Source organism: Achroia grisella, unplaced genomic scaffold (genome assembly GCF_030625045.1).
Source record: "Achroia grisella isolate CSIRO2021 unplaced genomic scaffold, CSIRO_AGI_Agris_v1 utg902, whole genome shotgun sequence".
NCBI classification, from domain to species: Eukaryota; Metazoa; Arthropoda; class Insecta; order Lepidoptera; family Pyralidae; genus Achroia; species Achroia grisella.
The window spans coordinates 931,297-955,269 of NW_026713060.1; the positions used below are offsets into that span (position 1 = coordinate 931,297).

The window sequence follows — 23,973 nt, forward strand, 5'->3', positions numbered from 1 at the left end:
ATGGATCAATTAGATTAGATTAACCAAAACAGACCTCTTTGTAATTAAAGATTTAACAAATAAAAATAGTCACTTTTAACAAAAAATATTTTTTATCATGTTTTATATATTTGAGATAAAAATATGCTCTGAGGCTGGTTTAGGTTTATAAATAAAAAAATATATTAAAAAAAAATCAATGAAGTGTATTCATTGACATAACAAAAACACAAATTATTAATATCAAGAAATGTGTCGAGAACGCTAAATTCGAGTACAAAGTCCCTTTCAAGTTTCTAATAGGTATTTCGTAGAAAATTATGAGTTAACATTTTTCAATAAACATACAAAGTGAACTTTGTACGGAATGGCATTAGATTTAGTCAGCATTGCACAGCCCCACTACATACCCGGGTTAGTACTTATTAATTTGATTACCTACCCAACCATTCATAAGTACCACAAGAACAATCTTCTCTCTCTCTCTTTCAGCATATATTAGGCCACTGCTTGACGTTTTGTATAATTTTCCATTTTATTCTATCTGTGGCGCATCTTATCTAGGTCGGCCCATCGTCTTCCTGATGTAATCAGACCATCTTACAGTTGGTCTGCCTACACTTCTGCTTCCCATCCTAGCTCGCCATATTAGGGATCTGTATGTGCATCTGTCGTCTTTGCTTCGACATATATGACTAGCCCAGCGCCACAATAACACAATTAATATAAATAGTTTTTTTCATTATTACATCTAATGGTAAACGTACCGTAGTCTATGGACGCCTGAAACACCAGAGACATGAGTTGCACGTTGCCGATTCATGCACAGAAGAATGCACAGAAATAATACTAAAATAGTTCCTAAAATATATTGGCAGATCGTTTTGTGCATATCATCAGCTACCATTTCATAGAGAATTAGGATGTAATTTTTAATGTTTTCGTTATTTGGTAAGATAACAATTTCTAGCTCATATTACACTAGACATCTATCAAAAAATAAAGTCATAAAAGTATTTTTTTTTAATAATAATAACGTTGAGAAAATTGCAGATATTATGTTTTACCCTGTAATACACTACCATTCAAATCAAATGTGATCACAGCTTATATAGCAAGCTATTTAATAATAGAAGTAAGTCAGGTAGATGTCCTCTGTCTCACACACAGAACAAAGGAGTAATAGAGCTACTTCTTCTACTTATTTTGTCATAAATATTTTTCATTACATTAACGCGTTTACCAACAGTTACACAGGCCATTGCCCTGAATACAAGTACCGTATTGGCGACACATATGGATCTACAACTCACAAGATCCTTCTGGATCCCAGCGTCCAGCATTCAGAGCGATTGGTGCTGTCAGATCGAACAGCGGATGATTTCCAGGTTATTCATCTTGTAGTATTTTTATTCTTACAGTATAGTCATATTTTTATGTTTTACCTCAGATGTTTTTCTACATGAATTTTAATAGGTCTTCTTTGAAAGTTGGTGCTTCTAATGCCGTTCCATATAGATAAACGACAGACCAGTAGTTTTTGACTTATCGTTAATAATGTGTTTTAAGTCTGTTTTTTAATGGCTTTAAAACGGTATCATCCTTTCAGATCTTTCGACCTCCACAAACCGATATCGATGTAGTAAATGCGAGGTTCCGCAATGGTGACCCGGTCTACAAGCATCCTATGTTACCGGGATATGAGGGTGCGTAGTATTCAGAAATTATCTGTTTTTTAATTACTAGCTTTGTGTGCCGGCTTTTATACCCCTTTAATTTCAAAAGAGTGGCGGCAGCATATTTAAATCACCTACATAATATAACACCATCAGCTTGCTTTGTAAGAACTATGTTTTGGTTATAGGACTGTGTCCTAGGATTAGGTATTAGGTATTAGGATTAGGTAGTGACATTACAAGTTGATGAGGTCTTAATACCGATGATCGCGGCTTCGATTCCTCGCACGGCATTAATATTTGTATTCATGAGTATGATTGTTTGTAACGGTTTCTATGTATAATATGTATGTATTTATATAAAAAAAATACCTATGTATTAGTACCAGTTATCTAGTACCCATAACACATGCTTTAGCTAGCTTAACTTGAGCCTAGTCTTGTGTTAATATTTATATATATTTCTGCGCATTTATATACTTATGTATTACTTGAATAAAGGGGTCAGTTTCCATCACAGCACGTGTGAATATGTATTTACTTACATAATGCATCAACATTGTTTGTTTGTTATGTGCATTGAGAAACCGCGAGACAATCAACGAGCGCGTCAGTTTGAATGTGTTGCCGATAAAATCTGACTAAAATTGCTTCATTCAAACACAGTTGGTGCTAAACGCAGACAATCATATTAGCGTTCTGTGAAGACAATGTGCCCGACCGTGAAAATAATCGCCTGAAAATTAAATTTATCTTAATTGAAGGAATTTAGGTAGGTATAAACTAGATGATCCGCTAAATTTTTTAGCCAATCCTTATTACTCGATTTGAAAATATAAAATTTTAAACTGTATCATTTAGTACCGATTTGGATCAAATAACAATGAATGATGAGTAAATAAACAGTTAGCGGTGAGATAAGACAGTAAAATTGCAAGATAGGGGAGAAAGAGGATTGTGTATTTATTATCTTATTGCTAGTGATGCGCGTGGAGGCCAACCTAACATGGTACATGTTAGGTTGCCCTCCACGCGGTTCCCCCTGGAAACCATCGTGATAAATTCTTGATGAACTTGTCACGATGGGCTAACTGACCTGACCTCATGCTCATCTTATCATCTTCCACTGATACTGCACAACTCCATTATCATCCATAAACAAAAGCAGGATATGAAGGCATGACATCTTAATGCTTCTGAGTGGTAACTGATGAATGGTGCTACGAAAGTGACTCATGCTCTATATAAACTATAAGCGTGAGAAACTACACACACCTCCATCCGAACAATTTTCGTAAAAAGGGGTCAAAGTTTTTGCTTTACGTATTAGGTGAAGTTAGAGTTAGAGAATTAGGCGAAGGTAGACAGGTAGTTAGTTAGTTTGCCATTCTAATTATCTAAATAAATACACATCTTAACACTCAACTCAGTCATATGCTCTCTTTATATTGCACTATTAATATATTTAAAACATCAACATGTTTGGATGAACAACTTTCTCACAAAGTCAAACAAAAGGTGACGGGAAACCCAACCTACGGCCTCATATTGCGACCGTAGGTCAAGTGAAATCTGTCAACATTTGAATCTAGACACAAAGGCAATATGATCCCAATGATTCAGAGCCGGAGCGTACCAACCTCATGTATGAGTCACTTCATTTCAAAGCCGGTTTCGAGAATGCTACAGTTTCCTGAGAACTTTAGGTCTAGATGTTTTAGCGATGATAGTGGTAGTTTAACTTCAGCTTGCTCAAAAACATTTGAATTCTGAATTTTACTGCATTTTCTGTATGTTACGTAATATTGTTGCCAATTCTGAATGATCTTCAAACTATTAAAGACGATTTTGTTTATGCATATCTTATAAAAGACTAATAAGAAATACTTATATTCATTTATTACAAACTAATTGTTACCTTTGTCTTCGTCCGCGATGATTTAAAATAACTAAAATTTCTAAACTACTAGTAGCCTAAGTTATGCCTTATTACATTATCTATCAGCGAGCGAAAGTCTCGTCAAAATCGAGCTAGTTTTTTCAGAAATTAGCAAGCCTTAAAATATTTTTTGAAGTGCCAGTGAAAATACTATATATACTTTAATATGCATTTAGTGAAAAGCTGTTAATTTGACATTACAAACTTCAATTTTACTTATTTCTATAGATTGGGCTAATTATATTCAGTGATGATCCGATCCTTTGAATTTACAATGATATTCCTACGTTACAGTTTTACTGAATTTCTACATCTAGGTATAGGTATCGAATTAAATACCAAGGTCTTAAGAGAGATAGGCACTTGACATTAAACTTAAAATTTATGTATTACAAAAAGTGACTGTAACTTGCAGTGACAGTGAATGTGTGCTTGCGTGCATTAAAATTAAAATTATTATCCAGGAAGTGTATTTTTATTGACTTATGTCGCTTATAATTATCAATATATATTTTTTTTATACTACGACGGTGGCAACATGCGCGTTGCCGATCCTTAAGAAAGCTTAATATATCCTTCTTGAAAACCCCAAGATACAGCTTGTCAGGAAGTACAGACTAGAGTCTCGCGAGAAAACCTAGGCAGGTAGTTCATTCCACAATTAAGTGTACGCGGGTGGAAGCTCTTCTGAAATATCTAGACTTTATTTATGATATATAACTTTAGGGACATATTCAGAGTAGATCAACTGCGTGTATTTTATCATATTTAATTTTAAAACTTCTCCCTTTTGAAGTAGAAAATCTTAACAGAGCAATAATAGTCTATATATGTATTGTAATACTGGACCATGAACGATCTATCGACTAGTCTAAATCCCTTCGAAATTAAAACAAGCCGGTAGGGGTAGGCTACAGGCTCATTATCACAACAATCTACAATTAATAACAGTTAAATAACTAGGTATTTAAAAAATATATGTTTTAACACTTCAGTAGCTAGGCAGGTTAATCTTGGCGATCCATATCAAATCAAATTAAAATATTCATGTATTATCTATTAGAGACATGGAATGTAGTTGCAACCAGTACCTAATGAAAATGTACAAAACGTTTTAAATTGGCCGATATCGAAAATGATGTATAATAATTACAAAATAAAGTGATACAATCTGATTGCTTGACATAATAGGATTCCTTCCTCGTCTAAATGCCCACTTCGGCCAGCGGTACACAGTGTCCGCAACAGAAGCACTCTCAGAATTTCAAAGGTTGCAGCTGAATCAAAGAGCCGCCCGACAGCAATTGGAGAGGGTCGTCGATCTGCAAGCAGGAAAAGGCCAACCCTGGGATTTGGTTGATAGATTCGTAAGTGAAGAACTTACTCGTATATTTTGGCACGAAAGAAGATCATAAAGCAGAGAGCAAAAGGAGATGAATGAAGAACGAATAATGAAGTTATTATGGAAGAGCGATAGAGAGTAATATTTGGTGTCACTGAAAGACATGATGTAAAATTTGAATTATAGAATCCTAAGTTTACCATTGATTTGGTGGAATTATTTGTAAAGCCAGATGGTGTTTTTATTTAAGAACTACATAAGCTATTTCTAATTCTATCCTTGAATTTAAATTCAGGAATATCAAAGATAGTCTAAATATATATGACTATAAAAAAAATAGAATTCGTTCCGCAGTATAAATAAATATAGAAAAAAATGTATTTTAGTGAATCAGAGAAAATTTGGTACACGGTTTGACATATAAAACAATGGAAATTTTAGAACAACCAATTAAAACTAAAATTCTGAGTATATAAATGGTATTGTCTTTAATATGCAAGAGCCAGACTCGAACTCAAGAAAACGAAGTTATAATATGTGAACTGTACAGGTTTAATAGGTATAATTTGAAAATTTGCTTTAATAAATATTATTATTACATAGTCAGCAACAGCAGAATTCAAGCTTCCCCTGGTTGTGGTTAGACCAGAATGTGCTGGTATATTACGAGATCTGCCCATGGATGAACCTAAGCTATCACCAGCGTCACATTCAGTTAGTCCTTACTTCATGGATAATGGAGATCCTGACAAATTTATCAAGAAAGGTGAGGGATTCCATGACATTATTATAATATTTGTTTCTGTGATGTAAAGAATTGTTTACTTCAATAACAGATGATAGGGAAATAACGGTTACAAAATAAATTAAGTTTTACCTCAACTCCTTTGTTTCGTATTTTTATTAGAACCATTTTTTTAATAATACGTCAATTTGACATTTTTTTATTATTTTATATTTAGAATGATTATTTATATAATACTTACATTTTCCTCTTTTTAATCAATGTCTTACGGGAAACTACACGCGTCATTCATTAGAAATCAAATATGGGGATTTAATCCCTCTCAATCCATTCGTAAGTTAATATATTTATATATTTGTTTATTATGCTGTTATATTGTTTTTATATTTGGGCTTAATGGCTGCCACCCTTATTAGGTTAGAAAGGTGTTACACCTAATGCAGTTTTTTGTTTAGGATAATGGTATGGGCCACGCGCCAGTGCTAATTGTATACGCTACGGATGCTGACCGCGTAGACCAACCTGACATGACATCGCTGGACGGGATCTCTATGTGCTATGCTATGCTATACTATGAATATGACTATGGGAATTAGTGTGGCTACGAATGGGGTCATCTATTGGTAGCCATATAGCGATCCCTTCCGCACAATAGTATATATCGTAGAGTTATGTTTAGATTTAATCGTTGTGTATAGTGTTTTTGTTAGATTTAATCGTTTTATTCATTGTGTATCGTGTTTTTGAAGACATGCTTATAAAATGAATTAATCACTATGACTTCTCGAATAATCGCTTGCTTTCCCGCCAGTAATTACTGGTTCGAGTAATATTTCTAAAAATAATAATAATTAATGTATTTAAAATATAGGTTTTGCGGGACACGTGCCGTATGGTTTCCAGCGCTTTGGCGAATCGTCGAAGAAATTAACAAATTCTGCTCTTTGTGACTTCTCGTCTAATTATAGAAGACGACAAAGTACTGAATGGGCTCCAGTCAATGTAGTCAAGTGAGTACGTTACATACGTAATGTTTATGATGTATGATTTTATATATTTAAGTGTAGGTACTGTTTGTCTTCCTACTTATCGACTTCCAGACAAACACTATTGTTCTCACTCCCGTTCACAGCTTAATGCCCCTACGACGTTAGCAATGAATGTTAAAGATTACATAATGCTTTCTTCTTTATTCCCCATATACCTACTTAATTGAGTATTCTCTAATAAACACACTAATATAAGTTCTGCACCATCGGAATAGCTAATATTAAAAAATATATTTCTGAATTAAACTTACTTCAAAAAATTTATTCTAATTACACCGACACTCAATAATTTATTTTAATTTTTAACAGTTCCTATACTATACTTCATTAAACAAATTCAAATTATATTTTGTTAATATCTAAATACCAACACAGTCAAAGATATAAATTATTCATTAATAATTGCTGGCTGTCATTCAATCAATCGATCATAGTTCATTCATTCTGTCATTCCTTTGTTTTGCGACGTACTATCACCAAATTAGTAGTAATCGACACGCGTTATTTAATATTTTATTTATTAATATTATTATAAAACTGTGTAAATATGACGAAAAAGAAACTTTTGCCGAATCTGTCGAAGGAGGAGCGGATGGTGATAGTGATATCTGAAATCATACAAGAGTTATTGATCGCTCACCGCCAAGGCAAGGATGTTAACCTCAATAAGATGAAGACCAGAATTTCCTCCAAATACGGCCTAGGAACGTCTCCCAGACTCGTGGATATTATTGCAGCGGTACCTGCTGATGCGAAGAGTATACTATTACCTAAGTTGAAGGCGAAACCGATTAGGACAGCGTCTGGGATAGCTGTGGTTGCCGTGATGTGCAAACCTCACAGATGTCCACATATAAACTTCACGGGTAACATCTGTGTGTACTGCCCGGGTGGGCCGGACTCTGATTTCGAGTACTCCACGCAGAGTTACACTGGCTACGAGCCCACATCTATGAGAGCGATCAGGGCGCGGTACAATCCGTACTTACAGACACGTCACAGAGTGGAACAGTTGAAACAGTTGGGGCACAGTGTTGATAAAGTGGAGTTTATTGTCATGGGAGGTACATTTATGAGTCTGCCTGAGGATTATCGAGATTATTTTATTAGGTAATTATTTGTTGTTTATTCTTATTTACTAACTATCGTGTTAATTTATCCCCTTGGGGGTGGAATTTATCAAAATACTTTCTTAGAGGATGCCTACGTCATAGTAGCTTTATGCATGCAAAGTCTCAACCCGATCCATCCAGTGGTTTGGGCTGTGCATTGATAGATCACTATCAGTCACCTTTGAGTTAAATATATTTAGATATTAAATTAAACACATATTGTTTGTATTACATTATGTTTTGCAATTAAACTTAATTAAATAAGTCATTATAATTTGATATTGTGATAAAAAATAGACTATTTTTGAATTGGAATTGCTAGAAGGTTTTTTTTAAATTTTATTTTTAATTCAATGATTTATAGGAATCTTCATGATGCATTGTCTGGACACACATCAAGTTGTGTTGCTGAAGCTGTAAAATACTCTGAAAAGGCAAAAACTAAATGTATCGGTATTACAATAGAAACTAGACCTGATTACTGTTTGCAGAGGCATATGAGTGACATGTTGAACTATGGTTGTACAAGGTATGGTATGCATTTAGATTTACACCTATTAAATATTAATAAAAACATGATGGATAGGATTGCTAGCAATGTACCACACACACAGCACACAGCTTGAACTCACTTAGCCCTGGAAACAATCATGATATTTGTCACTAGTGATTTACTGACCTGATTTCATCTTCATTATGTCACTCAACATTCGTTGGTGTTTATTAGCATATACCCTTAGCCTGTGCTAAGGGTATATGCTAATAAACACAGAATGTGGGTGCTAAATGACAGTTTTAAACTATTATTTGCTCATAATAAGGGTTTACTTAAATAGTGCAACTGTCAAAGCTGTGTTGAATCCAACAATTGATATGGATGCATTGTGCAGAAGAGATGTTTTGTTAAAAAAATATTCACTAATAATACTGTATAATAATTTGACTTAACCATGCTAAATATATTTATACACAGGCTGGAAATAGGTGTGCAGTCTGTTTACGAGGACATTGCTCGTGACACAAATAGAGGACACACAGTCAAAGCTGTCTGTGAGAATTTCAACTTGGCCAAGGATGCTGGTTATAAGGTAAGAACAAAGTTTCAAATATGTATAATATTTAACATCTTATTATTAGAAATGGGAAAGTTTATGAGTATGGATGGATGTTTGTTACTCTTTCACACAAAAACTACTGAACATTTTTAATGAAACTTTACAATAACAGCTTATACATCAGAATAACATGTAGGCTATAAATTTCAGGCTGGTGAAACCATGAGCACAGCTAGTACTATATAAATTAGTGGCAAAGTGTGATTACATTTCTGACAATTAGTTACTATATAGATATCTAACAATAAAGTCTTGCACTTATATTTCATGCAGTAGATTAGTAGGCAGTATTAAAAAAAAGATCCAATCAGCAGGTCAAATCTGGAGTCTTTTTCTCAACATTGATTTCCATTGTCCCTTCTGTCTATTATGATGTTATACTTTTTGTAGATACATCAAATCTTAATAACAGAATACAATATAATTCTATTTTTACTCTTTCTAGATAGTTGCACACATGATGCCTGATTTACCAAATGTGGATTTTGAGCGAGATGTGGAACAGTTTAAAGAATTCTTTGAAAATCCTGCATTTCGGGCTGACGGCCTCAAGATATACCCAACATTAGTGATCAGAGGAACAGGCCTCTATGAACTATGGAAGACGGGGAGATATAGAAGTTATCCTCCATCAACTTTAGTTGATTTGATTGCAAAAGTACTGGCTTTGGTGCCACCATGGACTAGGGTTTACAGGTGAGATAAATTGGATATGTGCTGCAAACTGCACATTTTTATACAATTATTATATTTGTATATATTTATACATGTTTTTTAATTTTAGTACTTTTTATATATCTATATTATTGTCACCATTTGTTTTAAAGACAATGGACAGTGAACAGTAACAATACAAAATTGTAATAAAATATAATGTTATTTCTAAATATAAATATGTGCAAAGTTGCAACACAGGCATTTACGTTTTTAAAGTAAAATTCTATATCATTATTTTATTTTTTATGCTTTTAATAAAATCAATATTTCTTTATTTTATAGAGTCCAACGAGACATTCCAATGCCCCTCGTATCATCGGGCGTGGAGCACGGCAACTTGCGTGAATTGGCTCTTGCTCGTATGGCCGACTTGGGCACAGATTGTAGAGACGTGAGGACCAGGGAAGTGGGTATACAGGAAATACACAACAAAGTTAGGCCATATGAGGTACAATTATACATATTTTAAAACTGTTTTTAGTCTTTGTACACATCTATACTAATCCCTACTTCCTTACTATAATATCATATTGTAATTAATTGTGAAAGAAACTGTCTGTCTGTTGCGCTTTCACGCCAGAACTATAGAACCAATTTAAATGAAATTTGGTACACATATAGTTTAGACCCTGAGAAAGGACATAGGCTACTTTTTAATGCGAAAAAAGGGCTGTAAGCGGTTATAAGGGGTGATGGAAGGTTGTATGGAAGTATTGCCATTTTTAAAGCTAGAAACCTGTAATTATGATTAATAATTATAGATTGCTTCATTGTATTTAAGATTAAAAGGATTTACTACTCAGCCAGCAAATTTTGTAATTTAATTCATTTGTTTATTAAATAATATTATAAACCTTATATTTCATTTTATAACTTCAGGTGGAGTTAATACGACGCGATTACGTTGCCAATGGCGGCTGGGAGACATTCTTAGCGTATGAGGATCCAGACCAAGATATATTAGTTGGCCTGCTCAGACTTAGGAAGTGTGCTTCAGACACCTACAGACCAGAATTAAAGGCTGGCCCTAAATCAGATTTCAAACAATGCAGTATAGTTAGAGAGTTACATGTGTACGGATCTGTTGTACCTGTAAGTATAATATAAAATTTATACAAAACAAAATCTAAATACAAACTCTTGTGGACATAAATGTTTGTTTTGTGAGAATTACGGTAGTCTCATCTAGTGGTTATAAAAAACCAAATGATGATTATCTTAGATTTAGTTTTATAATAGATTACTACAGATATTTTCATTCATAATCGTAATGCAAACCACAGTTGCTACAATAATATAAATTTTATTTATTTTTATTAGGTGAATGCTCGTGATCCAACGAAATTCCAACACCAAGGCTTTGGTATGTTGCTAATGGAGGAAGCCGAGAGGATCGCGAGAGAGGAACATGGATCAGACAAGATGGCAGTCATATCGGGAGTTGGCACTAGAAACTACTACGCAAAGATTGGGTACCATCTTGAGGGACCCTATATGGTCAAAATGCTTTGATGTCAATAAATATTAGACATAAATGATGTTGTTTTAATTTATTTTTAATTAATGGATACTCTGGAATTCTGATTGATAATATTTTAACAGATTTTTGGCGAGAATTGTGTTGTAGTTGCTTATCATATCATATACATATATCAACCATGAAAACTGAAACCTGCAAACATTTAAAATATTAATTTAAAGAGATTTGCAAGTACCAGTTAGTATACACATTATTATAGTAACATTCACATTCCTCACTGTGGTGAAAACATTGGGTTGGTTATTTTTTAAGACAATACATTTGAAAATTACCTTTATTTATCAATTTAAGAACATATCTTAAAAAACGTGATGAAAGAAATTACTAAAATATGTAATATGCTTATTTCTTTAGGGGGTTAATGTCATATACACAACAATATATTTGCAAAATAGCAATGAATGAATTGACTTCAAGGGAGCTTTATTTACTATAAAGTAATAATAATAGTTTTAGATATTTTGTCCTTTATTACCTCTACCACAATAACACTTCTGTTCCAGACCCGATCCACCCTTATCCATCAATCCTACTGAACTCTACCACAAACACGTTGGTATGCTGCCAAATTACGCGGGCCATGTTCCAGGTGCTATGTTCAGGTACGTATTATTTTTTTAACTTATATTCTTTCATGTAAATATGCCTTCGGTGAAGCTATAAAGACTAGGTACGGCCTATAGTATATTTTTTTTAAGGATGCCCGAAATAGACGAGAGAGACCTGCCCACGTAAAAAGTTTTATATTTTTTTCAGATTTGGCAAAACATATGGGAATGACACTAGAGATGCCAAGCGCTGGCTCCGAGGGGACTTTGGACCTTGATTTTTTTATTATTTCCTGTAACATCTCATAACATCGATGTATTGTTTATTTTGAAAATCAGGTGTGAATAAGAATAATTTAATGATGAAATGAAATTTTAGTTCTGATAATACATGAAAATTATACAGAATGATAACTTTAATAGTTTTATTTATTTAAATATAATATTTACATAGTTTTATATCAAAACCTAAAAAATATATGTCTTGTATAATTTAATGTGATAACTAACATATATACGCATATATAAATATTTTTCTTATGAAGATTTATATTTATTGATTGATTATATGCATGTATGTGAATAAGATTGTGAGATATTGTTGTCTCGTTCTAACTTAAATATGCATTAGCAATGCGGCAATAAATTAGTTTTTCACTTGTCTTGATTTGACCTATTCTCGACTCTAACAGTACAGATTAAAAAAATACTATAGTTTGTATTGAGTACAGACTATAGTGATTCTTTTTAATTTGCACTTTTAAGAAAGAAGTGTAGAATCGTTGAACGAAATCGCTGTCATAGATGTAGAAGTGGTTTTTCAGTTTGTTTAGTTACCGCATTAATATTTTGCACCGCACCAATAGAAGTATAATATCACATTTTACATTTAATATAGTCAATCTTTTTTCTTGCTACCCCATTCCTTTAGTAACTTCTCAGTCAATGCGAGATTCTCGTCTTTCTGTAAATAAAATGTATAATGGTGATTATTATAAAAAAAAAGTAAAAAAATATATAAAATCGTAAAAAATGGCATCATATGAGCTCCTAGTTCTGTTCATTTATATAAGTGACGGTTACCATCTACTATCAGGTCTCGCCGTTAACTTGTTCGTCATTCTAATTATACAAAAATGTTTATGTAAAGGATAAATTAATTTGGAAGTATTGTTTAATGTTATTTATAGAAAGTACAGACTAAAGAAATCAGTATCGCACCATGAAAGTATATGCGTAAAACAATCCATTATTCTAATTAAGTTTTTTAATAAAAAAAATCAGGAATTTTGTAATTTTTTAAATTTAAGGTTTTCTAGTTTTTCTTAGTACTAAATATATGCTCGTTTTCTTACATATCTAGATTCATTGTCCAGAAGCTTTTATATGATACACGTAAAAAAATTATGTAGTTGTAAAATTTATGAATAATGTTTCAAATTAATATCAAGTTTCAAATTTAATTATTCATTTATATGTTATACATTATTATTCATTTATGTATTTTAAATAAATTACCTTGATAAAGCAGAACCTGGCATAGTTCTCGCCTAAATGTTTATGTTCTTCAGAGTAGAAGGCAGACGGCGGGATGGCCAGCACACCTGCCTCTTTGGCGAACTTCTTCGTAAACCGATAGTCTTTGTATTTGTCGTTCTCAGAGTTCAGATCTATTTTCTTTTCTGAAACGTACATATTATATTAAGAGCGTTATAATGTGAATTTAGTTCGAATAGGGAGCGAATAATGTCTTAATCTGCTCATCATTGTAGAACGTAAATAAAAACATAAGGTTGAAATTGGTACCACAAACAACGCTAAAATAGGGGCGATGTTTGAGCAGTGGTTATGGAGATAAAATACGATCATCTGGCACTGTACAATCGGCTCCGATTTCGAAGGACTAGACGATCTAGGAAGCAATCTGGGGGCTGCCCACCTGTGCTCTGATTTTAGTGTCTTGTGTAGATCCTTTTAACATAAAAAAAATGTGCAGTTAGGCTCATTTACTAACCTAAAGCGGTCCAGTCAGCGACAATGAAGTAACCACCATCCGGCACAGTCGGTTTGAAGCCAGTCTCCTTCAGTATTTTGACAACGTAGTCCCTTTTTGCGATCAGTTCGCGGGCCAGTGAGAAGAAATAGCATTCTGGTGAGTCGTAGCGAGCTAGTTCATACTCGAGTCCGCGGGCTACGGCCTCCTGCGATTTGAGTAAAATTGTATATGTATCTTCACAACTGTTAATCTTCGAGGTGGTAGTCTAAGACATTTGTTTTAATGTACTGATGCACCGGTTTATGCTTACGGTGCAAAATGGAGGTTGATAGGATGAGCATCAAATCAGTTCAGTTGCTCGACGTGGCGATTGTACAAGAAATTGACATTGATGGTTCCAGGGCCGGCCTTGTGGAGGTCGACCTGAAATGGTACATTCTAGCGATGTTCAGTCTCTAGAGTCCCCAAGCCAGAGCCTAAGTTTTTCAATAATTTCCTCTGGTTGATTTTTTTTAAATGGTTAAGAGAGTTGTATTGATAAGTTCAGTGAAAATCCGGGGGTGGATTGGGTAAAAAGATGTTGATGTAATTGTTATTTTTTAAACTTGAAACTGATTACAACGAAAAAAATGTTACAATTATGTGTCTTGCTAGTTCTCAACTGAAGCAGCTAGCCGAAAGTGAATGTTAGGGATACTGTTAAAAACATAAATACATGTATAAGCAGCTCAAAGTGTCGTATATAAATAAATAATTACGCTATATACCTGTACGGGAGTGCAGCACGTGTACACACAGTTCTGATGTACCACTTGCAGGTTCCTCATCAAGTTGGCAGGTGCATACGCCCAGCCTGTTTTCCACCCCGTCACGGAGAAAGTCTTGCCTGCTGAGCCCACCGTGATGGTCCGCTCCCACATGCCGGGTAGGCTGGCTATACAAATGTAACTTAAAATAGTTAATACGCATTATTTTTAAGAGGTGAAGGGATGAAAATCGGAACCGGACGTGCCATGTTCTAACGTCACAGCCGTTAACCAATACATTAGTCGAAAGAATATCCTTCCCTCCCCTCCTTAAGTTTGTGTTTGGTCATCCTTGGAAATTATTTCACGTTAACTGACCTGACCATATTTTTTTTTATTTATACTGATGTCTAGAATACATTACCACCACCACCAGAGAGAATACCTTAAACGCAACGCAACGCACGCACGGAAGTATAATTTCATCGTAATCAATTAAAATGCATATTTTTATGTTTAGATTGATATGTATTTACTTTTTTGTTTGATAATGGAATGGTGTACCCGCCTACGCTAACGGATTATGTTGGCGGGATCATAAGATGGCCATGAGATTAGGACAGTTAGCTCGTCTTGGCAAATCACCTGGAATTTATCACGATGATTTACAAGCACCCCGTGGAGATCAACCTAACATGGTACATTGCTAGCAATGTTATTATTAGTCCACATTACTATACCCCCTTCACCCCTCCTCCAAGTCCAGTTAGATTAGCTACTTCATTTGAAAACAACTGGCAAAAACTCAAATGTTACTATAATTATTTTTCATAATAATAAATCAAATTAATTTAACATAAATAAAACAACCATTAAATTTCTGGGAATAGAATCAGAACTATCAATCGACTGCGCAATTATACTGGGCGCACTATCACTATAGAGGTCACCGCCATTCAGTTCCCATGATATATTATATGACCTTAGATATGAGACCTAGTTATCTTACAAGTAAGGTTCATCACAATGTGGATTTAAATACATATTAAACCGACTTCGAAAAAGAAAGAAAGAAAAACATTTACTTTACATCGCCATCACATTCACATATTCATATAATAGACCAGTAAAATTTTAAATTAAACATAATGTGACCAGTTTTGACGCAATATAAAAAAGTAAGTCCGTAAATTCGTGAATTCACGTATTAAAAAAGAAATTATGATTTAAGTTAATGGAAATGGGATCAAAAATTTATGAAAGGGTTGAAAAACGCCTTTTTTCAAAATAACTTGATAATGATAAGTAATATGAAAAAATGTTTTAAATAAAGGTTGTAAAGAATAAAAATCTACACAAAACGGGTCCTTTACATTTTTTCATTTTAATTTTTAAATCAAGAAATTTACCTATTCTAATATGTTTATGTGGTTTGAACACCATCCATTCATACACTTCATCAGAGAGGCACAGTACATTGTGTTTCTTGCACAAGTCTGCGATCAGTTCCAATTCTTGTTGAGTGAACACTTTGCCGAGGGGGTTGTGTGGGGTGTTCAGGATTATCATTTTGGTCCGCGGGTTGAACAGGGAGATTAGTTCTTTTTCATCCAGCACCCAGTCAGCTGAGGATACATCAGATTTATCTGTTTTCTGTAACAATTTATTTTACAATAGTGTTCAAACTTTATTCGTGTAATTGAAGGAATAATAATAATATCTCAGCACAATTTACACAGCGTCATCAGAGCTTGTGTTATGTGTACTAGACGACTCATACAAACTTATAAATTATTTTTGTAAATACATACATAATATACATAGACAATGACCGATACAAACAATCGTACATTATAAAAATATTCATCATCTCATGTATAAAAATATTTGTACCGATGAGGATTCGAACCTGCGACCATCGTAAGTAAGGTGGCTAAACCGCTACACCACCGAGGTCGCAATTAGTATATTTTTATTGTGGATGATAATAAAATATTTCCCAGAGGTAGACTAAAAAGTCTGCATGTTTACCTCAGTCTCAGCTATTTCAGCCGCCAAGTAGCTTCCGGCATATGATGTTGTGTGACATCTTGGAGTTTTTAGTGAGTATGAGTCTCACAGTACCCTTGCTTGCCTTTCCTTGAGCAATTTTCTCCAAGTAAAAAAAAAGAAAAAGGCAGTGAAATGATAGAGCATGATATCACGGATGTCGCATGATAACGTGATGACGTCATTTTCATGTATGTAGGCGACGACGTTACCGTTTACAATCAGGCTCGTCAGCTTGTTTGCTTTTCCAATAATAGACCCAGCCTGTGCTGGCGGACATACACCACTTTATATCCAATGTTACTGGATTTGATTCCTTAGTTTAAAAATTTGTATTCAAGATGATTGTTTGTATTGGTCTGGGTGTTTTCTACGTATATTGTGGATGTAATTACAAAAAAAATTAAAGTATTTATTATTTGTCTAGTACCCATAAGATGAAGTTCAATTAGCTTGTGATTAGATGGCGTTGTGTGAATTTTCAGGGATATTATATCATTTCTAGCTGACCCCGGAAACTTTGTTTTGTCATATAAATTTAGAATAGAATAGAAAGAATAGAAAATCATTTATTCAAATAAAAATTTAAGCACTTTTGAATAGTCATAACAATTTGTTTTTTATCCACATTATAAAATAAAAAAAATGTCATCACAAGAAGAAAGCAAAAAAGCTCTTTTAAATAATCCTTGTAAGTTTACATTTACAAGTCGAAACGTGTGAATACAAACTACTAGCACAAATTTTTTGGGTCAAATATAATCATGAATAGCATATAAAATTTGATAAAAATCGTTCATGCCGTTTCGTTCAGGAGTATGACGGATAAGCCATCACTGTGCTCGACCATATTTTATATATAAGATATGACCCGGCCCACCACGCCGCCACATGTCTGGACATTTTAGTGAGCATGAACCTCATGTCCACATGACCACGTCACAGCTACAAAAATTACTATATGGCATTACAGTATTCGTTTAATATACTTATATAAGAATCGTTGAACAAATAATGAACGATAACGTTGTATGTATTTTTTAATGCCACATTATAAAATAAAAAAAATGTTCCAAAAAATAAAAAAAGACAACCCTTATAACTTCGGGGTGTGAAAAATATATAGTAGCCGATTCTCAGATCCTCATTCTCAAACAAGAATATGCATATAAAATTTCATAAAAATCGTTCATGCCGTTTCGGAGGAGTATGGTAATTAATATTGTGACACGAGAATTTTATATATAAGATATGTTGGTAGAGAAGGCAAGAGTTCGTTACACGATCTTACGATAACCTCATGTGTAACATAGTCCTATCACCGCATTGTCTCGTTTGATATACTATATAAAATCGCAGAACAAATAATGAACGATAACGTTACACTGTGTTTAATTACTCAGTAAATAATTGTGTGTCCATATATAATTTTATACTTAGTTATGTTTTGGTTTATAAACTTACACTCAGGAGGTCGTGAGTTCAAATTATCAAAGACTTATTCTCGTATAAATAGGAAACAATTATAACAAAACCATATATATTATTAATATATAAATAATAATATATACCGCGTTTGTTTTAAAAATAACATAATGGACATATAAAAATCGGTACTAGGAAATCAATATATGACAATGACTGAATACCCCATATATAATAATAGACACTTTTTATATAATAATTTATAATGAAACACAAAATAATACATATAAAAATCGTCTTTAATCGTTATTTTGCTTTATATCAGCATTTTGCTACCCATCTATATCTATTTACGGCGAGAGAGAGTGAGGCGTGAGATATAGTAGTAATATTAAGGGATATGAAGGTATGTGAGGGAAGGACAAGACCGAAAGACCTAGAGAAAATATTTAATTTTTTCCAAGTTTTTCGGTCTTTCCATTACGTTTTTGACATTTCAATTATATTATATATACAAAAATATGAATTAATATTTATATATATTTAATTAAAATGAAAAACTCGGTCAGTTTGTCATTTTAATTAAATATATATCAAGGGCAGGTCAGACAAGTCAAGGTAAATCTATTTATTGTTTTGACAACCCTAATGACGTCATTATCATGCAGCGTATATTAAAGAATCTTTATTAGTAAACTATGCTATTGTATGAAGGCCACACATTGAGATAAGAGAGATAAATCGACTATTCTCTATCTTAAGCTTCAATTAACTTATATACATACATATAGTTAATTAATATATGAATATTTGTATTTTTAATATATGTTTAATATATTTGTATTTTTGTTTTATTATCGATTAGTTTATCCCATAAAGTGAAGCTAAAGCTATGTTCCGAATGGAACATAAATGGTTAGAATCTATATATGTATTATGTTTGTGTTCTCCATTAAATATTAAGAGTGTGCATACATTATATGACGGTCTTGGTAGTCTAGCGGTTTAGCTCACCGCCATACTTCCGATGGTCGTGGGTTCAATTCCTCGCACGGTAAGACATTTGTATTCAGGACAGGTTTGTGTCGGTTTGGGTGTTTTCTAGGTATAATATGTATTTACAAAAAAAAAAAATACCAATTGTCTAGTATCCATAATATAAGTTCTGCATCTTGGAACTAGGTGCCGTTGTTATAATTATCCAGGAATATTAATATTATTAATAAATATAGAAGCAGATACTAACCAATTAGAGTTTAGAGAGAAGTTTAGTACTTACGGGTTGCAAAGCAATGAATTTAGGGATGCCACCAGCGAATTTTATCATGTAGTCGTAGCAGTCAAAGAATGGTTCAATTACAATCACTTCATCACCATGGTCCACATGACCTGAAATAATAATTTAAAATAATTATTTATACATTAACAACACCTAAGTTTCTTATTCGTTCTTGTGACGAGTAGTGTTAATCTGATGTGTTTGTAAAACCTCTTTTTACATTAAGAATGTAATGCATTTATTTCCAACAAAACACATTCATGTGTTCTACTCTACCATTGAGTAATAAACGAGTATCATACTAAAACGGACATTTTCATTAATATTAATCAGTATCACCTTACTGCCATTATTCTGTTTATAATTATGGATCAGCGTAAGATTTTCTTTTTAATATTACTTTTTTTATTGAGGGGTTCGGCCTATTGTCTGTTGCTTAGACCTGTAGCACTGCGACCTGCCTAGATCTATTGTGCTCGCTCTTTTTCCGAGTTCTCTACCTAGAGCTATCAGGGACAATTGAAGGATATTCTTAGGAGCAATGGTTTTTATCTTGCCAGGATTATGTGTAAATTTTTCAAATGAGATATTTCGTTTATAGCTACTACCACATAGGATGTGTAGTGGCGTTCCTCTTCAGCTTGGCAATATTGGCACATTTTGTCAACAATAATTGTTAATTTAGCTTTTACAATTGGCCGCATACCGCCAACATCAATCATTTCCCTCATTGGAAAATTCTTATTCTAATCAAATTGTATTATAATATGCAATTACCTAAAATAGCACAGAATAAAGCTTCGTATGCTCCACTGCTGACCAATATTTCATTTAATGGATCTATTTCTCTTCCTATCAATGGTGAGTATAATTTCGCTAAGTTCTGTACAAGTCTTGGATGGCCCTGAAAAAATAATATTGTATTAAATCAATTTAACAACATATAAAACATTGGTCTTATTAGCCAGAATGTAATAATTATTAATGTACCACATACTAGGGAATAACAATTTCATCTGGAATGGGAAATAAACCAATTTATTGGCAAGTGGTAAGCATCACATGTACATCAACTATGGATATATTGCCATCAATAGCATGCTTGTGACACTAATTCTGGATGACTAAGGTATCTTACTCCATACTTTGTAATTTTAAACTGAAACATATTACAAAGTAAGCTTGCAATTAAAATAGATATTGTGATAACCATATTTGTGTAGATCCAATAACAGTCAGAATTTGTACCTTATAGAGGAGGTCATAACGCTTCCAGTAGAGTAGGTCATGTTTTTAAATGGTAGCGGAATTAAATAAAGTAATTTAAATCCATTAAGTAAAAAAATTACTTTATTAGTAAAAAAATTACATATGCATATGGTATTTCTTATACAAACATGATTTTGATGGTATGCATATTTTTTTAACAGTACCAAAGAAAGAAAGAGTAAAATGGATGAGAAAACCATGTATATGACTTTATACAAAAGCCTACCTAATGTATATCAGTAATATTAGCATATAAATAAATAAAATTAGTCAATATAGGCCTCCGTTTATTCAGCCTATTTCATAAAAGTCTTAATGCCTATAAGGATAAATAATAGAAATAACATAGAGATAAAATGATACTTACAAAACCTCTTGTGTACTGATTGAGTAATGGATTATCACCAGTGGTGATTGCAGCGAGGGCTTTTGTAACATGTTCTGGTGCATGGTAATCTGGGAAGCCCTGGCCGAGGTTCACAGGTGGTTTGTATGTTGAAGCTAGTTCTATATACTCCACCCTGGCAGATTTAATAATAATATTGAATTGTGTCATAACAACATTTATTTAAAAGAGCAAGTTTATTGTTTGTTGGACTTGTGATGAGTCTGCATTCTGAATGAGTGATAGAATAAAAAAATATTATTATTAAAAATGTTTATATTGAGTTTAGTTGAATAACCATTATTTTTATTTAAACAATTTTCTTTTAATAACTATTTTGATTATGTCTATTAATTAGTATAAAATAAATTCAGAATGTGTGGAAGAATAAAAAATATAATTAATCAAAAGTGTTTATATTAAGTTTATTTGGATAACGATTAGTTTTATATCTATTTAAACAATTTTCTGTTCATAACTATTTCTATTATGACAATTAATTAGTATAAAATAAGAAATAAAGTAATTGATCTTGGACATCACAAGGCCAGCTTGTAAGGAGGTATTTTATTATGGATACGAAACAATTAACAGAAATTATAACCAAGAAGTAGGTACAATGGAACAATGGAAGGTGGGGGACCAACAACCACCTAAAAGGGTTAGGTGGTAACAAATTATTTAAGCAACATGAATATTCATCAGATCAACTCATATAAAAGCATATATTTCTTGTACATTAAGAATAATGGATATTATTATATAGAATGTACAATATTAAAATAATATGTTCCGTAAAATAATTTGATTCAGAGGAAGCCTTAGGTGGAGTTTAGTAACAAATATAAATAATGAAGAAGCGGCAGTTTTCAGTATTAAAAACGGCTATAATATGCCTTATAACCTAATGACAACGCTGTTACTGGGTATGATATATTTGTACATAAAATAATTAATTACTATACGTACATTACATTATGTAAGAAAATTAATAAGCGCTCACCAAACACTTTTATCTCCAGCACCATATCGCGCAGGTAATTTAAATTTTTCACTCATTGTTGAACCTTGTCTAATCTGATGTCTTAATTGGCTGTTTTTTATATTATTTACAATACTGTTATATTTATTTTCGGCTGCACGAAGCGTGTATCTCCAACTAAACATCATACAATTTTGCTATGTATTATAATTTATATATAAAACTTTATTTGTTGATAAGATTGAATTGACGAAGACCGATAAAATAAAGTAGGTGTATAAAGTATAAACATCAAACAAACGTCAAAGAACTTACAGAATCACTAATTTCATGTAATTATTATAATTATTCACAAGGAGTTTGAATTAATGAATACTATTATCAAGAACTGACTGATCTAAATTGAATATTCCGACGAATAATAAATAAATTAAAGTAAAGAAAGTTAAGTGCTGATCATTTTTTTTACCGGTTCTAAGTGTCAGTCACACTGTCAGTCAGACGTCAAACAAAAACTCCACGACCACAGTTTATACGGAAGGTAGGTAGATAAAATAATCAGTACTAATAAATAGATTATTAATATAATTTAATATAATGTTTAATTAATTATTTTTTGTTTCGTAGTATAATAGTTATTTAATTCGGATACGTTTAAATGATCGTGATTATTATTTATTCTCGGTGTTGGCAAAAATAAATTTAATAATGTAATACTTATTGTAACTGGATTAGGTAGATTATTTGCATTACTGTGTCTAAAATTGACCAATTTTAGATTTAGTACAAAATTTTCTGTTTCTGTTTACTTTTTATGTTTAAAATACTAATAATTGAATAGTAATAAAGTTGATAAACAATTTATGAAAAAGTTTTAATATTCTGTACATAACAACTTAAAATACTTTTATTTTATGTTAATCTTGTGTTTTGCAGTAATACAGTGTCTTCATGTACAGTTCTGGGGAAACACAATTTTTTATTGTCCAGATTTTAATAATGGAGTATAGACAGTAGCCATATTGCTAGCAATGATTCATGTCAGATTTAGATAACGCGATGGATGATCTGACTTCATCCTTGTCCCATCTCGTCTTCGTCCACTCGCAAGCGAATATCTACCCACCAGCATATACCTACTTTATTTTTTCTCCGAGTATATTTGCGATCACTTACCATATACTTACCATTACAAAACTAAATTCTGTACAGCGCCATCTAGTCACAAACTAAGCAGAGCTTGTATTACAGACAACTGTTAGACATTGATGTGTTTTAAATACTTACTAAATTTATAGCAACTTAGTAAAATTTATATTCTGAATAAGTAATATACATTAATCATTAGGTATACTTACACAACGGGAAATTATCATCTAAATAACAGCTGGAAATGCGTCGCCATTGTTGGTATGAAACTCTGACGAGTTTATTCAGTATGCAAATGTTGTCATTTATCACTTTTTCTTGTCTATGTTTTACGTCCATCAAACATTCAATATACAGTGGAAACTGAATCTTAATGCATATAATATTGGAACATAATATCCAAAGAACTGGTTTTGATAAGAAATTTTTACGTCGATTATTCGTGCGATGCTTTCTTTTGAAATTCAATCTTTGGTACGAGCAAACTTTTGCATTTTCCAATATAGATTAGCTTCCAAATCGGACACAAGATATTCTCTCTGCTATTCTGGAAATTAATGTTTTCCAAAGAAATGAGGAATCTGTATTTTATATTTAATAGAGTTATATAAAATTCTAATATAATAAGTATACAGCTTAAAAAGTTTTGATAAGATTTATGTTTATGAAAAGAGTTTGGATGACTTTTTATATAGACGATGATGAAATGGTAATCTCGTTTGTTATTATTATACGTCAGTAGGTAACGTTACAGGTTTTTTAATAATGACTATCTTATACTTGTGACTTTGTCCGTGTAAGTGGTATAAAAAATAACGTAACAGGCAAACAAACTCACTTTCATGTAGGTATATAATATTAGTTAGGATAAGGACTATGGAATGGGGTTCTTACCCCCATGGCGGAGTATCAGAGAGGGATGAAAGGGTAA

At 32.6% G+C, this 23,973-nt stretch overlaps 3 protein-coding genes across 3 annotated transcripts; 2 read left to right on the top strand and 1 right to left on the bottom strand.

Moving 5' to 3' along the window:
• Positions 1-346: 346 nt before the first annotated feature.
• On the top strand, positions 347-12,176 carry LOC131853465 (UPF0605 protein GA14893-like). The gene is made up of 8 exons (XM_059204360.1): positions 347-393; positions 1,229-1,367; positions 1,589-1,685; positions 4,786-4,961; positions 5,540-5,702; positions 6,553-6,691; positions 11,718-11,816; positions 11,971-12,176. Exons 1-8 carry the CDS (start codon positions 347-349, stop codon positions 12,038-12,040), a joined length of 930 nt encoding a protein of 309 aa, XP_059060343.1. The 3' UTR covers positions 12,041-12,176.
• LOC131853441 (elongator complex protein 3) lies at positions 7,200-11,225 on the top strand. Its single transcript, XM_059204327.1, has 7 exons — positions 7,200-7,840; positions 8,207-8,371; positions 8,816-8,930; positions 9,403-9,653; positions 9,957-10,122; positions 10,554-10,766; positions 10,995-11,225. Exons 1-7 carry the CDS (start codon positions 7,278-7,280, stop codon positions 11,184-11,186), a joined length of 1,665 nt encoding a protein of 554 aa, XP_059060310.1. The 5' UTR covers positions 7,200-7,277; the 3' UTR covers positions 11,187-11,225.
• Positions 12,177-12,471: 295 nt separating the features above from the next.
• On the bottom strand, positions 12,472-22,348 carry LOC131853444 (kynurenine aminotransferase). Its single transcript, XM_059204334.1, is given in 10 exon segments — positions 12,472-12,726; positions 13,281-13,444; positions 13,777-13,963; positions 14,526-14,692; positions 15,914-16,157; positions 19,258-19,367; positions 20,035-20,161; positions 20,894-21,047; positions 21,915-22,070; positions 22,209-22,348. Coding segments are annotated over 10 exon segments (1,401 nt in total). The 5' UTR covers positions 22,226-22,348; the 3' UTR covers positions 12,472-12,651.
• Between the last annotated feature and the right edge of the window lie 1,625 nt (positions 22,349-23,973).

Coding starts and splice junctions, on each gene's coding strand:
- LOC131853465 (XM_059204360.1), top strand. CDS start 347: ATGGCATTAGATTTAGTCAGCATTGCACAGCCCCACTACATACCCGG. Junction 1,686..4,785: donor TATGTTACCGGGATATGAGG/GTGCGTAGTATT, acceptor TTGACATAATAG/GATTCCTTCCTCGTCTAAAT. Junction 5,703..6,552: donor TGACAAATTTATCAAGAAAG/GTGAGGGATTCC, acceptor TTTAAAATATAG/GTTTTGCGGGACACGTGCCG.
- LOC131853441 (XM_059204327.1), top strand. CDS start 7,278: ATGACGAAAAAGAAACTTTTGCCGAATCTGTCGAAGGAGGAGCGGATG. Junction 8,372..8,815: donor TTGAACTATGGTTGTACAAG/GTATGGTATGCA, acceptor ATTTATACACAG/GCTGGAAATAGGTGTGCAGT. Junction 8,931..9,402: donor CCAAGGATGCTGGTTATAAG/GTAAGAACAAAG, acceptor TACTCTTTCTAG/ATAGTTGCACACATGATGCC.